At 36.8% G+C, this 19,361-nt stretch overlaps 1 protein-coding gene across 1 annotated transcript; it reads right to left on the bottom strand.

Moving 5' to 3' along the window:
* Window positions 1–3,067: 3,067 nt before the first annotated feature.
* Window positions 3,068–3,605, bottom strand: LOC145798222 (dirigent protein 22-like). Its single transcript, XM_082885718.1, has 2 exons — window positions 3,390–3,605; window positions 3,068–3,289 (listed from the first exon to the last, which is right to left on the bottom strand). Exons 1-2 carry the CDS (start codon window positions 3,603–3,605, stop codon window positions 3,068–3,070), a joined length of 438 nt encoding a protein of 145 aa, XP_082741844.1.
* Between the last annotated feature and the right edge of the window lie 15,756 nt (window positions 3,606–19,361).

The following is a 19,361-nucleotide window of genomic DNA, read 5'->3' as shown; positions in this document are numbered from 1 at the left end:
GTCACTTTTATTAAACGACAAAGCAGGTTGTTTAGCAAGTTGACAGGACACACAATCTAAAGCATCAGAACTGACAGGACCTAAATGACCACTAGAAATTAAAGTTTTTAAACGACCAGCAGAAAGATGGCCTAAACGACAGTGCCAAAGCTGAAAAGGAGATAAACGAGGAGCAGTGGTAGTAGTGGTAGGAGCTGTGATCTGAGAGGAATCCGGAACATGAAGATGGATAAGTTCGTAGAGGCGTCCATGCTTACGGCCTATCCCAAGGGTTTGCCCCGTCCGAGGGTCCTGCACCAAACAACCAGTAGGAGAAAAGGTAACAGTTAGACCATGCTCACATAATTGACTAATGGAGATAAGATTTAAAGTGAGAGCAGGCATAAGATAGACATGAGATAAAGATAAGTGAGAGGTGGAAACAGAACCAACATGACTCACAGACAGAAGAGACCCATCAGCAGTATGGATAGAAGGAACATGAGGAGTAACAGAGATAGGAGTAAAAATAGTAGAGTCAAAGGTCATGTGATTACAACAAGCTGAGTCAAAGTACCAGGAAGTGTTACCTGCAGTGACAGACAAGGCAGGAGAGGAAGGAGTACCAGATTTTTGCAAAAAATGTTGAAACAGGGCTTCGACATCTGTGTGAGAGAAGACTGGAGTGGAAGGATCGATAGGGACAGGGGAAGGTACATCCTCTGAGGCAGCAGCAGCAGTGCGTTGGAACCGACCATGTGAGGTGCTGCGGGAAAAATGCCCGGGGGAAGGACCATTGCGAGAAGCACGGGCGGGATTGCGGAAGCAATCTTGCTGGAGATGACCAGGACCAGTCTTGTTGCAAAACCGACAGAGGCGAACAGGACAATTAACCAGAAGATGAGTCGACGGAAGACGGCGATTTTGACAGTAGTTGCAGAAGGTTGACTTCTGTGGTGAAGGTGGGGAATGAGAACTCTTAGTCTGGGGAGTAGCAAGAACAGAGTCCACAGGGTGCGGATGGAGAGTACCAAACCGAGTTTCCTCTGACAAGAGTTCAGAAATTGCTTGCTCAAGAGTGGGTAAAGGAGTGCGATGGAGGAGAGAAGCTCGTACGGGCTCAAAACGGGAAGTAAGAGCCATAAAAAACTGAACCAAGCGATGTTGGTCACGGTAAGTAGTAAACAAGGCAGCATCCTTAGTACAATCCCATGGAGGTTCAGAAAGAGCGAGTTGATCCCAAACAGAATACATTTGGGACAAGAAATCATTGATGGTCTGAGTTGGTTCTTGGCGCATACGGTGAAGGTGACTCAGAAGCTGATATTGGTGAGCAAAGCCAGTAGTCTGATAGCGTTCTTGTAAAAAATCCCAGATGTCCTTGGTGGGAGAGGAAGCAGAGTCAAGTTGGAACCGACCAAACTGAAGGCTGATAGATGTGATAGAAGTATTGCGAAACCAGGTAATGATCTGATAGTTTTTACTATCCCATTCCTCCAGACGATCGATATATTTGGCAGCGGAGTCTGTGGTGGCAGCGGATTCGGTGGTTGTATGGATGGGTTTGCACACATCCCCAGTGATGATGCGCCAAAGTTTCTTTCCTTTGAGAAACCCAGACATAGCTTGTGCCCATAAGACATAGTTAGTCCCGTCAAGAATAACGGAAATAGGGTGGTTAGAGGAGTCGAGACGATCCATGAGGGCAAAAGCGTACTTTCGAGGTAGAATTTGAAAAATCCGAGAGTACCAGTGAATTCAGAAGGTCGAAATCAGTGGGAAAAGAGTGACCGGACCAAAAAATAGGACCAGAAAGGCACTAAATGGGCTGGTCAAAGTTACTGGTCAAAATTCGGCCGGCGCACGTTAGCAGAGAGTGCGCGGCGCACAATAGCAGGAGACAGCAGGCAGCGCACGAAAGCAGAGAGGTGCGCGGCGCACGTTAGCAGAGAGGTGCGCGGCGCACAATAGCAGAGGACAGCAGGCGGCGCACGAAAGCAGTAGGGCTGACGTCGGCTGACGCAGAAACACGCGGCTCACGTTAGCAGAGAAGGCCGCGGCGCACAGTAGTACGGGATAGTGCAGAGGCGCGTAGAGCGCGTCGGAGAACGAGGATGAGCGTGGCCTTAACTTCTGGCAGCGCGTGGAGGCGCGTGGAAGGTCTTCTGGTGATGAATTTGGTGGCGATGGATTCGTCGTGAGGAGACGAAGAGATTGGTGTGATTGAATAGGGAAGACAGAGAAGTTCAAGAGATGCAACAATCTGTCTAAATGTGATGCTCTGATACCATGTAAAATAAATTGATAGAGAGAGAGAGCAAGTGAATAAATGTGTATATTGAATTTGTTGTGTGCTATTACAAAGGGAGCTTAGCTCTCTATTTATAGTCTGATATTGCGAGGCATGCCATGCGAGACGCGAGGCACCGAAAGGCAAGGCTAAAGCTTTAGCCGAAAGTGAACAAACATAATGATAACAATGAACGGATACAATGCTAATAAACAATACTAAAGTAATGCTATAAACAATGCTATATTATATACAAAGTATAATAATATACTAACAAATGTGTAGGCAAATGTCAAATTTCCAAAGCATAAATTTGCGTAGAGATTTGTTACGATTAAGTGAGTTTGTTAGAGTGTTTTTTCTTTTCTTCTTCTTTTTTTTTTTTTTTGTTAGGATAAATTACGCTTTGTTATTTTTATATTTGGTTATTTTCTCACTTCGACTCAAAATATATATATATATATATATATTTTCATTTTGACTCTTCATATTTTAAGTTTTTTTTCAATTTTCAAACTTGACTTTTGTTTAAAATTATGTAGGAAATGGCAAATTCACAATCACGTGATATAAAAATATTTTACTATATATAATTCACATTTCTGACGCAAACGATAAAAGGGGACTTTTGACTATTAAGGAAATACAAAAATAAAGAATAAATGACTTAAATCATGGTTTTGATAATTGATTATTAAGATTTGACGAGACATTACAAAAAAAAAAAAAAAACCACTTGCACTTGCATCACTTGCATTTTATTCAATTCCATTTCCTACATAGTTGAAAAACCCGTCCTCAATAGTGTAGCACAGTAAAATTGCACCGTATGAGCGAGTAGAAAATCGACTTGTGCGTGCAAATCGTCTCAAATGTCGCAATTCCCTTGGCAAACTTAAATTTCCCAGTGCCGCCCACCACAGAGATTTCTTTAACATCAGCACGTTGTATGTTGCGGCCTTGAATCTCCAAGGTGCTACCATTGTATTCATTGCTAGTAAAAACAATGGAAATCAACACCTGCATATTAGCCCCATCTAGTGAGGACGTTATGTAGATGCCCTGACCACGTGCAATTTTGGATGAATTCTTGTCAGGGCTGTGTTATTTGATCATCAACGGCATAAGTGGTTCCAAAACTGTCGAATGCCCAGATGTTGCCGGAAATTCTAGTAAGTTTGTTCACCATGGCATTGGGGCCGGCGTAGTACTCTTGGAAGTAGAGTGTCATGTTGGTTTCTATGAAATGGTAGTCATAGGCTTGTGAAGATGCAAATATGACTAGAAGGATGAGGAAAGACAATTTGGTGAGTGTTGCAATTGACTTTGGTGCCATTGGGAGGTGATCGATAGCTACTAACTCAATAACCAATGGCTAAGGCAATATAATGAAGGGTTTTTGTATTTTTTAATGATCTGTTGGTGTAATAGCCTCTATATTTAGAGAGAGAGAGAGAGAGAGAGAGAGAGAGAGAGAGTTTAGCAATAAAAAAAAGAATTATTTATACATAAAATTGATAAAAAAAAAATTTATAAGAATGATATGTAAATATTATTATAAATAAATAACTGTTTAATATAATAAAAGGTCTAGCTAACAAGTACTCGAAAGACACTAGTTAAAGCATAATAAATACAGTTAAAATATTGAAAAAATTCATAATAAATGCAGTTAGGTATTAAAAGAGGAGAAATGTTATGTATCCCAAATATTTTACCAAATATTCCATCAAATCTCTCACATAGGGTAAGACTCACACAAATCCACGTGTGTGTAGGTCCCACACCCATGCAAAAGGTTTGGTAGAATATTTGGAGTCCCTAGCATAACTCTTAAAAAAGCCCACCATGCATTACTTATTTCTGTTATTTTAATGCTAATCATAAATACTTACAATATACTTTAGGTCAAACTTCATTTTACTCTACATGATTTGGACCATGTGTGGTTTATTCCTTAACGTTTAGAAATGATCACATAATCCCTACGTAGTTTGTGGTTTGAAGTGCACAATTAAACATTTTATCTAACTTAACAGTACTTGTGAAACACATGACAGATATAAGGGGGTTATAGGCTTATTTTTAAATGTCAAAAGGGTAAATCGCACATAGAATAAAACACGCACTACAAGAATTAACACTTTTGCCGATCAAAAAATTGGTCGCTAAAAGCCCATTTTTGGTCGGCAAAAGTTATCCGTGACCAATTTTTTTGGTCGCTACTTTGGTCGCCAATTGAGGGTCGGCAAAAGTAGTTCGCGACCAAAATTTTGGTTGGTCGGGAAAAGTTAGATTTGCCGACTAATTTTTTGGTCGCTAAATATATCATTACTGCGACTAATTCATTTAGTCTCTAAAACACTTTGGTCGCAAAAAGTGATATTTTCCCGACCAAATATGTTTATCGCCAAAAGCAAAAAATCGGCGACCAACTGTTTTTGTCGCCAAAAGTTAAGAAATCGCCAACTAATAATTTAGTCGCCAAAAGGTAAGGAATTGCCGACCAATGATTTTAGTCGCAAAAGTGTAGAATTTGGCGACCAATTATTTAGTCGCCAAAAGATATTAAACAATCAACGACTAATTAGTTAGTCACCAAATCTCGTTTTTTTTTTTTTTTTTTTTCAACAATCAATTTTTGTTTATAAACATTCAGTCCAATATTGAACAAAATTCATTCAACCCAACCCAAATATAACATTAAAATTCATCATATTTTCCTGTTGAATCCCAAACTTTACAATCATTCCATTCAAAACATTAATTGAGACAAGTTTTAAACATCCATCCATTGAAAACCAATAAGTAATTGAACAAAAATTAAAAGGAAAATCAATGAAGGAATCCAAAAAAAATCCTAAAACTTGAAGGAATATATATGGTTTTGAAGCATTAGCCTTGTGCTTGATCGTTCTTTTCACCAAGCATCAGCCTTGTACTTGATCAAGCAAAGAGACCTTTTCCCATACTCCCCATGTCCATTGCAATTACCAGTTGCGAACGCTGTCCAATATCTTCCAATGCTCTGACCATTAATCCATACTTGACCTTTTCCCATACTCCCCATGTCCAAAGCCAGAGGCTCGTCTCCGTCAGGTGCATTGAAATAAGCCTGCAGTGTTGGAAGACAGATTAAACTCGTAATGCCAATGAATCATTTCCCTATACATACTTAAATTGAGTCTTTCTTAAATTTATTTTAAATTTTATATTCTTTATATACCTTATGCCATGTTAATAGAAACAAATAAAATAGTTTTAAATAAACTAATTAGTATCAAAGGAACAATAAAATAGAAACAAATACAATCCCAAGTTTATAGTTTTTATTCTTCCCACCTCCAACATCTTATTAATCTTGCATGCAAGCATGGACGCACACATGGCATACATAACTAATATAATTTTAATTTAGTTTATTATGCAATCATTTGATGAATAAAACATAATGAAAATGCATAACCGATCAATTAATTAAGACATGCATACGTACCCATGAAGCAAAGGTGTTGGCATCATGTTCCTCGTAGCCAAGTGATCCAGGCATCCTTTTGTCACAAGTCAATGTCCTGAAAACAATAATACATAAATGGAACAATTTACAAGCTAGGGAATCCTTTTATTTGCATAAATAATACTCTTTCTTTTTGCTGATCAAAAAAAGAGAGAAGATATTGATAACATATGTTGGATTAAAGAATTAGTTATGATGAGTGAGGTTTTAGGACTATAAATAATCAGCTCTCATAAATTTTACAAATTACTGACATATGTTATCTTTGATGATCTATAATTTGTCAAATTCGAACTGTCAGTTAACTCTGTTACCCCGCATCAGCATAAATCCCAATCTTGAGCCCTTTGCTGTGGACATAATCTGCTAGAGTCTTCATACCAGATGGAAAAATTGTAACATTTGGTACCAAGTTTCCCTGCATATATATATATATATATATATAAGACAAATGCGGCCCAACATTGATATACGTATTATAGATGTATGTATTTCAATCTTCTTCTAGTATATATTAGTGCATATATATATATGTATGTGTGTATGTGTGTGTGAGAGAGAGAGAAATTAATTTAATCAAACCATCAAAAACTTTTGATATGTATATATATTTGAGATGCTTGATCAGAGTGAATTGTTGAGCATACACTTATGCTTGCTAGAGGCCATAGTTTTAGTTCCAACACCGTCTAAACTAGGGGTGAGCATGGTCCGGATTGGACCGGATTGGGATAAAACCAGGACCAATCCGTTATCTACGGTTCCTGAAAAATCAGAACCAATCCGATCCGTTTAAATCTTGGAACCAATCCGAACCAATCCATTTCAACACGGATTGGATCGGTTTAGGACCACGGATTCACATAATTAAATAATATATATATATATATATATATAATACTTTAATTTTATAAAAATATAAACATAGCGCTATATTAGTTCTACAATAGCAACATGTTTTTTTATAATAGCGACATAATGTTCTAGAATTTAAACAATCATAAAAAAACTAGTTTCATCATAAGTATTTAGATCATTACAAATTAAAACTAAAAACTAAAAAACAAAAGTAATAAAAGAAGATATTATACGAGGTTTAGGTTTGAGTTTAGATTTTATATAGAATAAGAGAAGATACTATGGGGGAGGATGTATAATAAAAATATAGACTATTTGTATACGGTCCGGATCGGTTCCAATCCGGAACCGTGAGGTTCAATCCGGAACCAATCCATGGACTACGGATTTTTAATTCTTCAATCCGGAACCGAACCACGGATTCGAAAAACCAATCCAAACCTATCGGATTGGACTGGACTGGATCGGATTACGGATTTTACGGATTTCTTGCTCAGCCCTAGTCTAAACCACCAAGTCCTTTTGTTTTTAAAATTTTCTTATTTCTACTTACAATGAGACCCACCACCAACAGTGAGTATGGAGATGAAAAGCTAATCATTTCTCATATAAATATTTTTAATTAGTTATTAAATACTCAGGATGTTATATAAGTATTTGTTCTTGTTATTTAATCATACATATATAGATATATATAATATAAATGTACAAATAATAATGGATGCAAAAGACTTTATATAGATTATTGATTTGTACCTTAGAGTCTCTGTTCAGTTCAGCCCAACAGTCGTCTGTTTAATTAAAATTCAAACGCACAAATTAACAAAAGACGTTAATACTTGTTGGATTATATAAATTAATTTTACTTTCTTTCAAAATTCAGAAGAAGAAAAAAACCCAAAAAAACTTGCCCAAATTAATGTACTCATATCCCAAGGCTGCTAGCCCAGTAGAAACCATTGCATCCGCTGTGAAAGAAGAAAATGTTGTTCAAATTATGAAATTAAATAAATAGATTTATGAAGAAATCAAATTATATACCAAGAACATATGCTGATAGTCACAATTAAATTTCAACAGAAATACACAAAACAATAAAAGGGTAAAGAGACGAAACCGAAGCCTGCACGGAAGCAGTTTCCTTAAAACAGATTTCGCCGCCTCACGGGTCGAGTGCTTGAGGAAACCTGGCGTCTGTCTCCCAAGATACGACGGTCAAAACCAGCTACGGCAGAAGCACTTTCTGTCTATCTTAGCGAACAAGAACAGTGGCAGCACTCTCTTAATGTAGGAACTTTCTGGCAAACTGACTTGTAAAATGGAAGCAAAAAAAATTCTATCTTGAAACTTGATAGGAGGGTCTCAATTTATACATGTAAAGGGGAGAGAAAAAGAGCCTCCAGCCTTTAAGGCTAGTCATTAAAACACCAAGCATCCATAGCCCCTTTCCAAAAATATGAAAGTTTGGATGCCCAAAGGGTTCACACCCTTTAGCCAAGAAAAAGGATTTAAACACTCTTTAAAATCCTATTCATGAATCTAACATCATGAGGCAATTTCTTGGCAATTTCTTATTCAAAACCCAATGATTTTTGGCTCACTTGGACCTAACACAATAAAAGGTTGGGACTCACTTTAATATTTAATTAAAGTCACCACACTTTAATATTAAATTAAAGTCAGCAAAAATTATTTTTTCCAACAACCCCCCACATAAATAAAAATTGACCGAAAGACTCAACAAACGGACATCGTTCAACAATAATGACTCGAAGAGAGAGTACACCGAACTAACCCCGACATCAAAGAAAGTAGCTTTTGGCTTTGAACCTCTGTAATAACCCTCACCACTGCGTACCGTTAAACATTGATTACCGTTAAACTGAACTGATTGTGACTGATAATTGGACTGATTAAAAATACTGAACTGACTGACCGAAATTGAAACCGAATTGGATGAATACATCTGTTTGAATTGCATTTTTATCTGTTGATTGATTATTTGATCTGTTTGTGTTTTGTGTTTAAACTGCTAATTGAAGGCCTTATCGGCGGCCGAATCCGAAATTGATTGATGTTTTATGATCGTCATGATTAATGTGATTTTTGGTATATTTATCTGAAAACTGTTAGGTATGATTAAATTAGATTAAACATTGATAAATTGCAATAGTTGCCGTAATTACCATTTTGCCACACTTAGTGGGCCACTACCTCACACACTTAGAGACTTGTATATGCTTGATCAAACCATTTCCTCAGCCCATTCCCTTTGTTCTTGCCGACCAAGAGAGGAGATAGAAGAGAATTGAGCTCATTTTGTTGAATTGCTTGGAATTGAAGTGTAAATTGTCAAATTGGACTCCTAAACCTTGAATACAAGACTAAGGTAGGAAACTCATCTTCTTCTTGTGGTTATTGAGCTAGTTCTTGCATAATTCATACTTTATTGTAGAACTAAGTCATGATTTGGTTCAAGAATGTGGAATTATAGCTTCATTTCATGCATGCATGTTTGAATTGTAGATGTTTGAGTTGCTTTCATGGCAAAAGGTTACATGCATGTTCATAATTATGTTTAAGTCCATGATTTCACCATGTTTTGAAAAGAATTGGCTCCTTAGAGCATCAAATTGGAGCTTCAAAATGATTTGAATTCGTGCATGTTTGCGTGTTCATATTGTTCATGAAATTGGTTTAAATTGAGTTTGAATTAAACACCCTTGGGCTTTGATTTCTTAAAATTGAGCTTTGAAACGTGCTATTCTATGTGTTTATAAATGTTTTCCAGAAAATGGGCCCAAGAGGATCGGTTTTGATGCCTTTGAACTTGGTTTTGAGCTTGGAGGTGCAATCTGGAATTTCCAGATTCTGCACTTCCGCTCGAGCGGGGGAATCGCCGCTCGAGCGTGGAATCCGAGCATCCAGTATTTCTGCAATGTTTTACAGTCCGCTCGAGCGGAGAACTAGGCGCTCGAGCGGAGTCATGTCTCAAGCTCGAGCGGGCATCGAGCGGAGATTTCACCCATCCAGTACTTTTACAGTACGCTCGAGCGGGAAAGTTTACGCTCGAGCGTGTACCTTTGTTGCATGACCGCTCGAGCGGGACTCTGTTTTCTGAAAATGCTTTTTAAATGTGCATCTTTGCATCCTCATCCCATTCTAGGCATTCTTAGGCCTAGTTTAAGGCATCTTATTGAGGATATAGATGTAGAACACACCGAGGCATTAGGGATCAAGTTGTTATCTTTCCCAACTGTGTAGCTTAGTGTGTGTTCAACCTGTGAACTGTGTAGGGTTGACGACTGGGGAGGCACGCTCTAGCATACTGTAGCCCAAACTCTGTGAGTAACGATTGTGTAAAGATATGTTCACAAATGATTATCTTCTGAACAACTGAACTGTACTGTTTTCTGAACTGATTACTGTTAATTGAATGAATGTATGTCCTCTATTCTGAACTGTATTGTGGCATCCTTAGCAACTACTGTTACTGACTGTTACTGTTACAGAGATCTCTGTCGGTTCCCTTGTGGAACCACTACTGTTACTGACTGATGGCCATCATTACTGCTCGGTCTTTTAAGACCTACTGTTTACTGTACTGTTATGCTAATGGATGTACCACATATGACTGTACTGACTGAACAACTGAAATACTGTTGAAATGAACTGTTTTCATACTGTAAGGACATTCATTCTTAACCTCTTTACGCATTATGTTATTCACTGGGCTTTAGCTCACTGTTTATATATATATGTAGGTGCTCAGCCACCAGATCGGAGCTAGGAGCGTGGGTTAGACTCCAGTTTTGTCAAGCCAGCCTTTGTGCCTCACTGCGAGGTTCCGAGTTGCCATGCTATGGCTTTGGGGTGTCTTGTTTTTCCCCCTTCTGTACCGTCTACTGTTCTGTATAGACTGAATGTTTACTGTACTGTTATCAAGGGATTAGGTCCCTGTACTGTGTGACTGTAAATTTTGTATAGACTGTACTGTTTGTATATGTGGTTTGTATATGTGAATGCATGAAAAATCTTTTTGGCACACAGACTGACACAACTCAATGGACATTATTCATTTACTGTATTGGCTTCCGCCAGGCCCTGTACTCTGTTTTACTGTATTACTGTTCTGCAGGCCTTTGGTAATCTCGGATTACTGGCCGGTTACGGTGCTAAACCCATAGGGCCGGGTTTGGGTCGTGACAACCTCTCCCAGTGAAAACCTATTGTGAAATTAAATAAATAGATTTATGAAGAAATCAAATTATATACCAAGAACATATGCTGATAATTACAATTAAATTTCAACAGAAATACACAAAACAATAAAAGGGTAAAAAGACGAAACCGAAGCCTGCACGGAAGCAGTTTCCTTAAAACAGATTTCGCCGCCTCACGGGTCGAGTGCTTAAGGAAACCCGGCGTCTGTCTCCCAGGATACGACGGTCAAAACCAACTACAGCAAAAGCACTTTCTGTCTAGCTTAGCGAACAAGAACAGTGGCAGCACTCTCTCAACGTAGGAACTTTCTGGCAAACTGACTTGTAAAATGGAAGCAAAAAATTTCTATATTGAAACTTGATAGGAGGGTCTCAATTTATACATATAAAGGGGAGAGAAGAAGAGCCTCCAGCCTTTAAGGCTGGTCATTAAAACACCAAGCATCCATAGCCCCTTTCCAAAAATATGAAAGTTTGGATGCCTAAAGGATTCACACCCTTTAGCCAAGAAAAATGATTTAAATACTCTTTAAAATCCTATTTATGAATCTAACATCATGAGGCAATTTCTTGGCAATTTCTTATTCAAAACCCAATGGTTTTTGGCTCACTTGGACCTAACACAATAAAAGGTTGGGACCCACTTTAATATTTAATTAAAGTCACCACACTTTAATATTAAATTAAAGTCACCAAAAATCATTTTTTCCAACATTCCCCCACATGAATAAAAATTGACTGAAAGACTCAACAAACGGACATCGTTCAATAATAATGACTCGAAGAGAGAGTACAACGAACTAACCCCGACATCAGAGAAGGTAGCTTTTGGCTTTGAACCTCTCCCAGTGAAAACCTATCGAGTTTACTGGCTGATCAATGAATAAGACATCTTGAACTGCTCTGCCGTTTATGTAAACTGAGACAATAGATCTCACACAGGAATTACTCCTACCACCATTCTGTTCTCACTGGTGTGCCCTGTGTGGCCCTAGACACTAGCCTGGTTCAGTGAGTGGTTTCAAAGAATCTTGGCCTGCCCAATTCTTCTAGAAGCGGCCCCACTTCGCACTTACATAGGTGACTCTACTTGAGTATCCTGCAATACTCAGCTCAACAGCTTAACACACTAGAGTCATTAAAAGCTCAACTTAACCTCTGCACTTGCAGGTATCACTGATAGAAGGAATGGCTGGAGCTTTAACCTCCTTAGTGATATCCCATTGAACCTAGATCTTGGGATCTCCAGTCAACTAGGTTGGGTTTCCATTCCGGTAACTTCCAAAGGCCTCAACCTCATTCCTTTTGACGACGTTTCGACTAACACTCGACTTAACCCTTTGGTTAGCGGATCCGCAATGTTGTCCTTAGACTTACATAGTCTAAAGAGACAACTCCATTCGAGAGTAGTTGTCGTATGGAATTATGTCTACGACGGATATGTCTAGACTTTCCATTATACATATTACTCTGTGCCCTACCAATTGCAGATTGACAATCACAATGAATACAAATAGCTGGCACAGGTTTAGACCAACGTAGAATATCTTCAATGAAATGGCGAAGCCATTCTGCTTCTTCCGTTGCTTTATCCAAAGCAATAAACTCTAATTCCATCGTTGATCTAGATATGCACGTTTGCTTGGAAGATTTCCAGGACACGACTGCCTCACCAAGAGTGAACACATATCCACTAGTGCACTTTGAGTCCTTAATATCTGATATCCAATTCGCGTCACTATATCCTTCAAGCACCGCTGGATATCGAGTATAATGCAGCCCATAATCCCGAGTGTAGCGTAAATACCTTAACACCCGCACAATGCCCTTCCAATGAGAAGCATCGGGATTGCTTGTGTATCTACTAAGCCTGCTAACCGAGTAAGCTATATCCGGCCTAGTACAACTCATCAGATACATTAAACTTCCAATTACTCGAGAATATTCTAACTGTGAGACACTTTCATTATTATTCTAGGTAAAATATAGACATAAGTCTACAGGTGTCGATGACACACTCGTATTTGATCCACTAAACTTCTCAAGTATCTTATCAACATAATGAGACGGAGAAAGTACAATTCCGCCAGAGATTCTGGTAATCTTAATTTCCAGAATAACATCTGCAATGCCCATATCCTTCATGTCAAACTTAGAGTTTAACAACTTCTTGGTAGTTTTGATCATTTCATCGTTACTACTTATAATGAGCATATCATCAACATGTAGACACAAAATGACATAACCTCTGTCAGTGTCTTTAACATAAATACACTTGTCACATTCGTTGATTCTAAACCCATTTGACAACATTACATTGTCAAACTTTTCATGCCATTGTTTAGGCGCATGGTTCAAACCATACAAAGATTTGACAAGTTTACAGACTTTCTTGCTTTGTCCTGGAGCTAAAAACCCTTCAGGTTGCTCCATGTAGATTTCTTCATTCAAATCCTCATTTAAGAAAGCTGTCTTTACATCCATCTTGTGTATTTCTAGATTGCGCAAAGCTGCTAACGCAATCACCATGCAAATGGATGTTATCCTAGTTATAGGTGAGTACGTATCAAAGTAATCCAGGCCTTCTCGTTGTCTGTACCCTTTGATAACGAGCCTCGCCTTATACTTGTCAAAAGACCCATCGGCCTTCATCTTTCTTTTAAAAATCCATTTGCAGCCTAAAGGCTTACAACCTGGAGGTAAATTTACCAACTCCCAGGTTTGGTTCTGTAAGATGGAGTCAATCTCACTTTTGTTCGCTTCTTTCCATCAAGGACTCTCAGGAGAAGTCATAACTTCGTGGAAAGTTTGAGGTTCGTTCTCAACCATATAAGTCAAGAAGTGTGGATCAAAAGACTTGGATATCCTAGCCCTTTTACTTCTTCTGGGCTTATCTAAAACCTCAATTTGATCATCACCTGAATCATCAACATGATCATCCTCACTAACAAGCTCATCAAATTGCTCCAAAGTCCTTGGAACCCCTTCATGGGTTCGGCAAGGAAAAATGTCTTCAAAGAAACATGCATTCCTTGACTCCATGATGGTATTCCTGTGAATGTCTGGAATTTTAGACTTATGAACAAGAAACCGATATACACTACTATTATATGCATAATCAATGAATATACAATCCACGGATTTCGGGCCTATCCTAACCCGTTTGGGTGTAGGAATCGCCACTATTGCAAGATACCCCTACATTCGTAAGAATTTATAAGAAGGCTTAACGTCTTTCCATAACTCATACGGGATTTTGTCTACTTCGCTTCAACACAAGTTTCACACTTGTGTTTCGTCAGAACAACCTTGTCGGACTCAAAAACCATGCGAAAACATGTTTATTGAGAAGAGACCTTGAGACAAGATTCTTACGAATGTCCGGAACATACAGGACTTCGTTCAAGGTTAGCTCGTTTCTTGAGGTTAACTTTAGGACCACCTTTCCCTCAACAAATGAGGTAGTAGAGTTTCCCATAAACAACTTCTCATCGTTTGTAACTGGTTCGAAAGTTGTAAACAGCTCCTTCTCGAAGCAGATGTGGCGTGTTGCCCTAGTAAAACTAAAACCCCTCGCTACCACAATTGTAGCACTTCCCAAAGAACCAATAACCAGGTTCCCGCGGCTTATGTGCCAGCTTCTTTTGCAACACCGCCACTTGGTCCCAGCTTAGAGCCCTTGTTCACGAGGGGGCTTCTTCCTTACCCCAGAAGATTTGCCATGCTCAATGACATTGGCCTTCACTGAGGAGGTACTCCCTCATTTCTTTCTATTATCCTCCTCAATTCGGAGTCGGATAATTAAGTCTTCTTTGTAGAATTTATACAAAGTCTTAAACAAATCCTTGTGTCACAATGATTATGAAACTCTCAAAATCATATCACAGTAAAAACATTCCCAGAATGTCATTAACCGAATTAGGCACCCAAATATAATTGGTCCAGCCTATCATTCTGAAGCTAATAGTCTTACTATTAGGAAACACAAATCCAGTGTTCAATAGTCTACTATTTGGAACTTCATAACATGGCTAGTAGTCTTATCACTAGGAATCACTAATTTCTCAACATGTGGTCAGTAGACTTTCTACTACTAGGAATCACAATATCTTAGCCTATGATCAGTAGTCACTTTACTACTAGGAATCACAACGTCCTGACATAGGATCAATAGACTCTTTCATTACTAGGAATCATCATGTCTTGACATATGACCAGTAGCCTCTCCACTACTAGGAACCATGATGTCTTGACATGTGATCAGTAATCCGTTCACTACTAGGAACCACAATCTCATAACTGTGTAGCCAGTGGTCTAACACCTCCTAGGAACCACCAGTTTTCTATCTCTGTGATCAGTGATCTTGTACTCACTAGGAGCCACCAATTTAAGAATATATTTGGAATTTAAAAATCCAAAAAATATTCACCCACTATAACAAGTTGTCTCATCTTTGCTTTCAAGCAAAGTCACATAGCAATCACAAGGATACCAAACTAATTGCCTCTGATCAAATCAGAGAAATTTTACTACAATCTTATGATTTCCTTTAATCATACTTGATCTCTCAAGATCTTCCTTTAAGAATCTCGTGAGGCTAAGGTTGTTAGGTGGAACAACATTTCTGTTTGTCACCTTTTGAAGCCATTTCTGAAACATCACAACAGAATTTCACTTCTTTGATTTCAGAAATTAAACTTAACCCTTAGAAAATCCCTCAGATGGAAATTTAATTCAAAACTAGTCTCACCATTTAACCTAGAATCGAACATGGTCAGGAATATTCCTAGGAAGACTGGAGGGGTCACATCAGTCCCGCTTAAAACCCAGTTAACCTTTTTGACAAAACATCCAAGAGCATGTTGACTCCTAGTCCATAGGAAATAATTTTAAAATTAAGATTTCCAGGGGATAAACCAGGTTATAACAAACCGATTTCCAAGCAAATAAAATTTGCTACCAGAATTACACCATTCATAAAAGTTAACCGGTACTCCCGGAACTGAGCCCATTATTTCTGAATAAAATCAGAAATATTTTAGCTAAAGCTAAAATTTGGTTTCCTTTCTCAAAACCAAAACACTTGGGACATAATCAGATTATAACCAAAGACTTTCTCCAAACTTGATTTTCCAACACTTTGAGAATAAAATGATTAAACCCAAAGACTTCCTCAAACTCCAAAGGTTTGCAACCAAATCCGTCTTAGTTGTCATTTCTGAACAAATAAGAAATACTCTTTAGCCAAGGCTAAACACTTTGATTTCTATTAGAGAAAACCAAACCAAACCAAATTCTAAATTTACAATCAATTTAAAAATTGCTACAACCAAATACATGCATATAAAATGCTACTAATATAACAAGCAAATAAAATTTGCTACCACAAATTGATAAACAAACCAACTAAATCTCAAGCAAAACATGCTTCAAACATTTAAATAAAATAGCCAATCCATAAGGATTCTATTTAGTCCAAAAGCCTTTCCACGCTTAGGTATTCCTATTCAACACAAAAGTTAGTAGTCCAAACATTTTTTGTTTTTTTACATCCCAAATACTATTCATTTGGTTTTGTATTTGTTTTTCCATTCCCTTTCGCATTGGTATGCCTACAAAGAAAGTTAGTAGCAAACCACAACAAAATACAAACAGATAATCTAAGCAAAAAATAAATATAATAAATAATAGAAACCATCTAGGCAACTATTTATAAAATTAACCAATGAATTAAAATGTCAATTTAATTAAAACTTTAAAAAAAAAATTCAATACTCATGAGTTATGAATGAAATTAATTCATAATAAATATTTAAACTAATAACTCTAAATAAATAAGTTAAATTCAAAGTTAATGCACCCAATTAAATAATTCAGATTAATGCACCCAATTAGATAATTTAGATTAATGCACCAAAATAATTTCAAATTAATGCACCCAATTAAATAATTCACATTAATGTACCCAATTAGATAATTTAGATTAATGCACCCAATTAATTCAAATTAATCATGTACACAATTCATAAAAATTCTATAACTCTAAATGCATTAAACTAAAATTAATAGGTAAGAGTACAAACCAATAACCATTTAGCAATTAACATATGCAAATAATTCTAAAAACATTAAATTATGTAATCTAGTCTAGAAAATAATAAGCATGTAACAAATTAAAACTAGAATAGAATTAGCATGTCAAAATTGCAACATCCATAAATTATATTTTATAACCTTAAAATTCATGTAAATTATGATAGAGAATTCTAACTAAACTAAGCAATTAGAGAGTACTATTGCATAATTTACAATCATTGAAATAGTGAGCAATTCCGTAACAATTCCTAGTAACATTATACAAAGCTAACCTAATAGTCTATATAAATCTATTCGATCAATTTCATAGAAAATATATATAAAATTTGTTTTAAGCTTGTTGTTCAAATTGTGAAATTAAATAAATAAATTTATGAAGAAATCAAATTATATACCAAGAGCATATGCTGATAATTACAATTAAATTTCAACATAAATACACAAAACAATAAAAGGGTAAAGAGACGAAACCGAAGCCTGCACGGAAGCAGTTTCCTTAAAACAGATTTCGCCGCCTCACGGGTCGAGTGCTTGAGGAAACCCGGCGTCTGTCTCCTAGGATACGACAGTCAAAAACAGTTACGGCAGAAGCACTTTCTGTCTAGCTTAGCGAACAAGAACAGTGGCAGCACTCTCTCAGTGTTTTCTGGCAAACTGACTTGTAAAATGGAAGCAAAAAATTTCTATATTGAAAGTTGATAGGAGGGTCTCAATTTATACATATGAAGGGGAGAGAAGAAGAGCCTCCAGCCTTTAAGGCTGGTCATTAAAACAACAAGCATCCATAGCCCCTTTCCAAAAATATGAAAGTTTGAATGCCCAAAGGATTCACACCCTTTAGCCAAGAAAAAGGATTTAAATACTCTTTAAAATCCTATTCATGAATCTAACATCTTCTTGGCAATTTCTTATTCAAAACCCAATGATTTTTGGCTCACTTGGACCTAACACAATAAAAAGTTGGGACCCACTTTAATATTTAATTAAAGTCACCACACTTTAATATTAAATTAAAGTCACCAAAAATCATTTTTTCCAACAGAAAAATCATAGAGTTTGATAACAATTCCTCAATATATAGAGGTATTTATTGGAAGTCCAAAAAAAAAGAAAAATAAAACTAAAAACAGTGAGACCGAATTCATATATATATATATATATATATGTATCATTGTATATATTTTACCAGTCTGGCGAAGTAGTTGGTCGCTGAGCTTGCATGGGAAGTGGTTATAACTGTTCCATCTGCAGTGCGTACCATAATATTCATTATTGCCACACAAGTATGAATGAATGATTCTGAATATATAATCTCATGTTTAAATTTATATGCATATATAGAGTTGAGTATATTGGACTTCATCTTTATACTGCAATATACTTTGTTTGCTCTCTTAAATTCCCAGCCTAAGGTGTTTAAAAATTTATTTGAGGGGTCACAAATGACAATCCAAACAGGCTAATTAATGTGTACAAATTTTGTTTAGGAAGTGACAAATGGCACAAAATATGTTATTTTTTTTAGAAAGAACCATTCAAGGTAGGTAGGATCATGATTCTCTGTAGTAGATGGCTCTCCAATAGTTTTGCTATGTAATCCAGCAATTTATGTTTAAAGTTTAAATAAAATTAAATCATTTTAGAGTGTAGTATTAAGGTCATTTTATTGAGAAATTCTTCCATGCAAGAAGACTAAGGACACATAACCACACCCATAGAACTAACTAACTAAAATATTCTGATTATACATATCAGATGGTGGGACCTATTATAAAAATATTATAGTTTCACTCAGATTATTTCATGTATATATGTTTTATGCAGTTGATTCCATGGTCCATTATAAGTTCATAGACTTTTAGTTCTTCCATGCAAGGAGGAGTTGGTCAAGGCAGTGCCTTCCTTCATTTTGATTGATTTTGAATGTAGAGTCTATCAATTTGTGTAGGGGGTGTATGAGAGACAAGAGAGGTGCTGATGATTAGTAATTGGTGTAACCTCACGTGATATCTTCTTGACATTTAAGATTTTTTTTTTCATTTTCTTCTAATTTTAACTAATCGTTGCATTATATACTTGGTTGACGTGTTTTATTATGATAAAAAAGCACAATAATATTGTTATAGAAAAATCATAACTGAGAAATAGACTCAACTAAGGATAGAACACATCAACAATCATTTGCAAAATTACTAATATTAAATACGACTGTGTCAATTCCAAAGGGGCGTCAAACTTGCAATATATAGCCTTGCGATTCATCACATTACAAAACCTTTACTACTAGAAGTAATGGTATACAAATTAAAACCAGCTGAATTGTTTCTCCAATTATATTATTCGATGAAGTCCTGTTTTAAATTCTGAAATTTATCTTTGTGTGTCACATCTATTAGT

This window comes from Camellia sinensis, chromosome 8 (genome assembly GCF_055761805.1).
Source record: "Camellia sinensis isolate YWXY chromosome 8, ASM5576180v1, whole genome shotgun sequence".
NCBI classification, from domain to species: Eukaryota; Viridiplantae; Streptophyta; class Magnoliopsida; order Ericales; family Theaceae; genus Camellia; species Camellia sinensis.
The sequence above is the reverse complement of the archived record's forward strand: the minus strand, read 5'-3'. Positions and strand labels throughout refer to the sequence as shown.

Excerpts from the sequence above, each read along its gene's own strand:
- LOC145798222 (XM_082885718.1), bottom strand. The coding sequence starts at position 3,605 with ATGGCACCAAAGTCAATTGCAACACTCACCAAATTGTCTTTCCTCATC. Across the intron at positions 3,290-3,389 it reads GTTTTGGAACCACTTATGCC|GTGTTGATTTCCATTGTTTT; the intron begins GTTGATGATCAA and ends GCTAATATGCAG.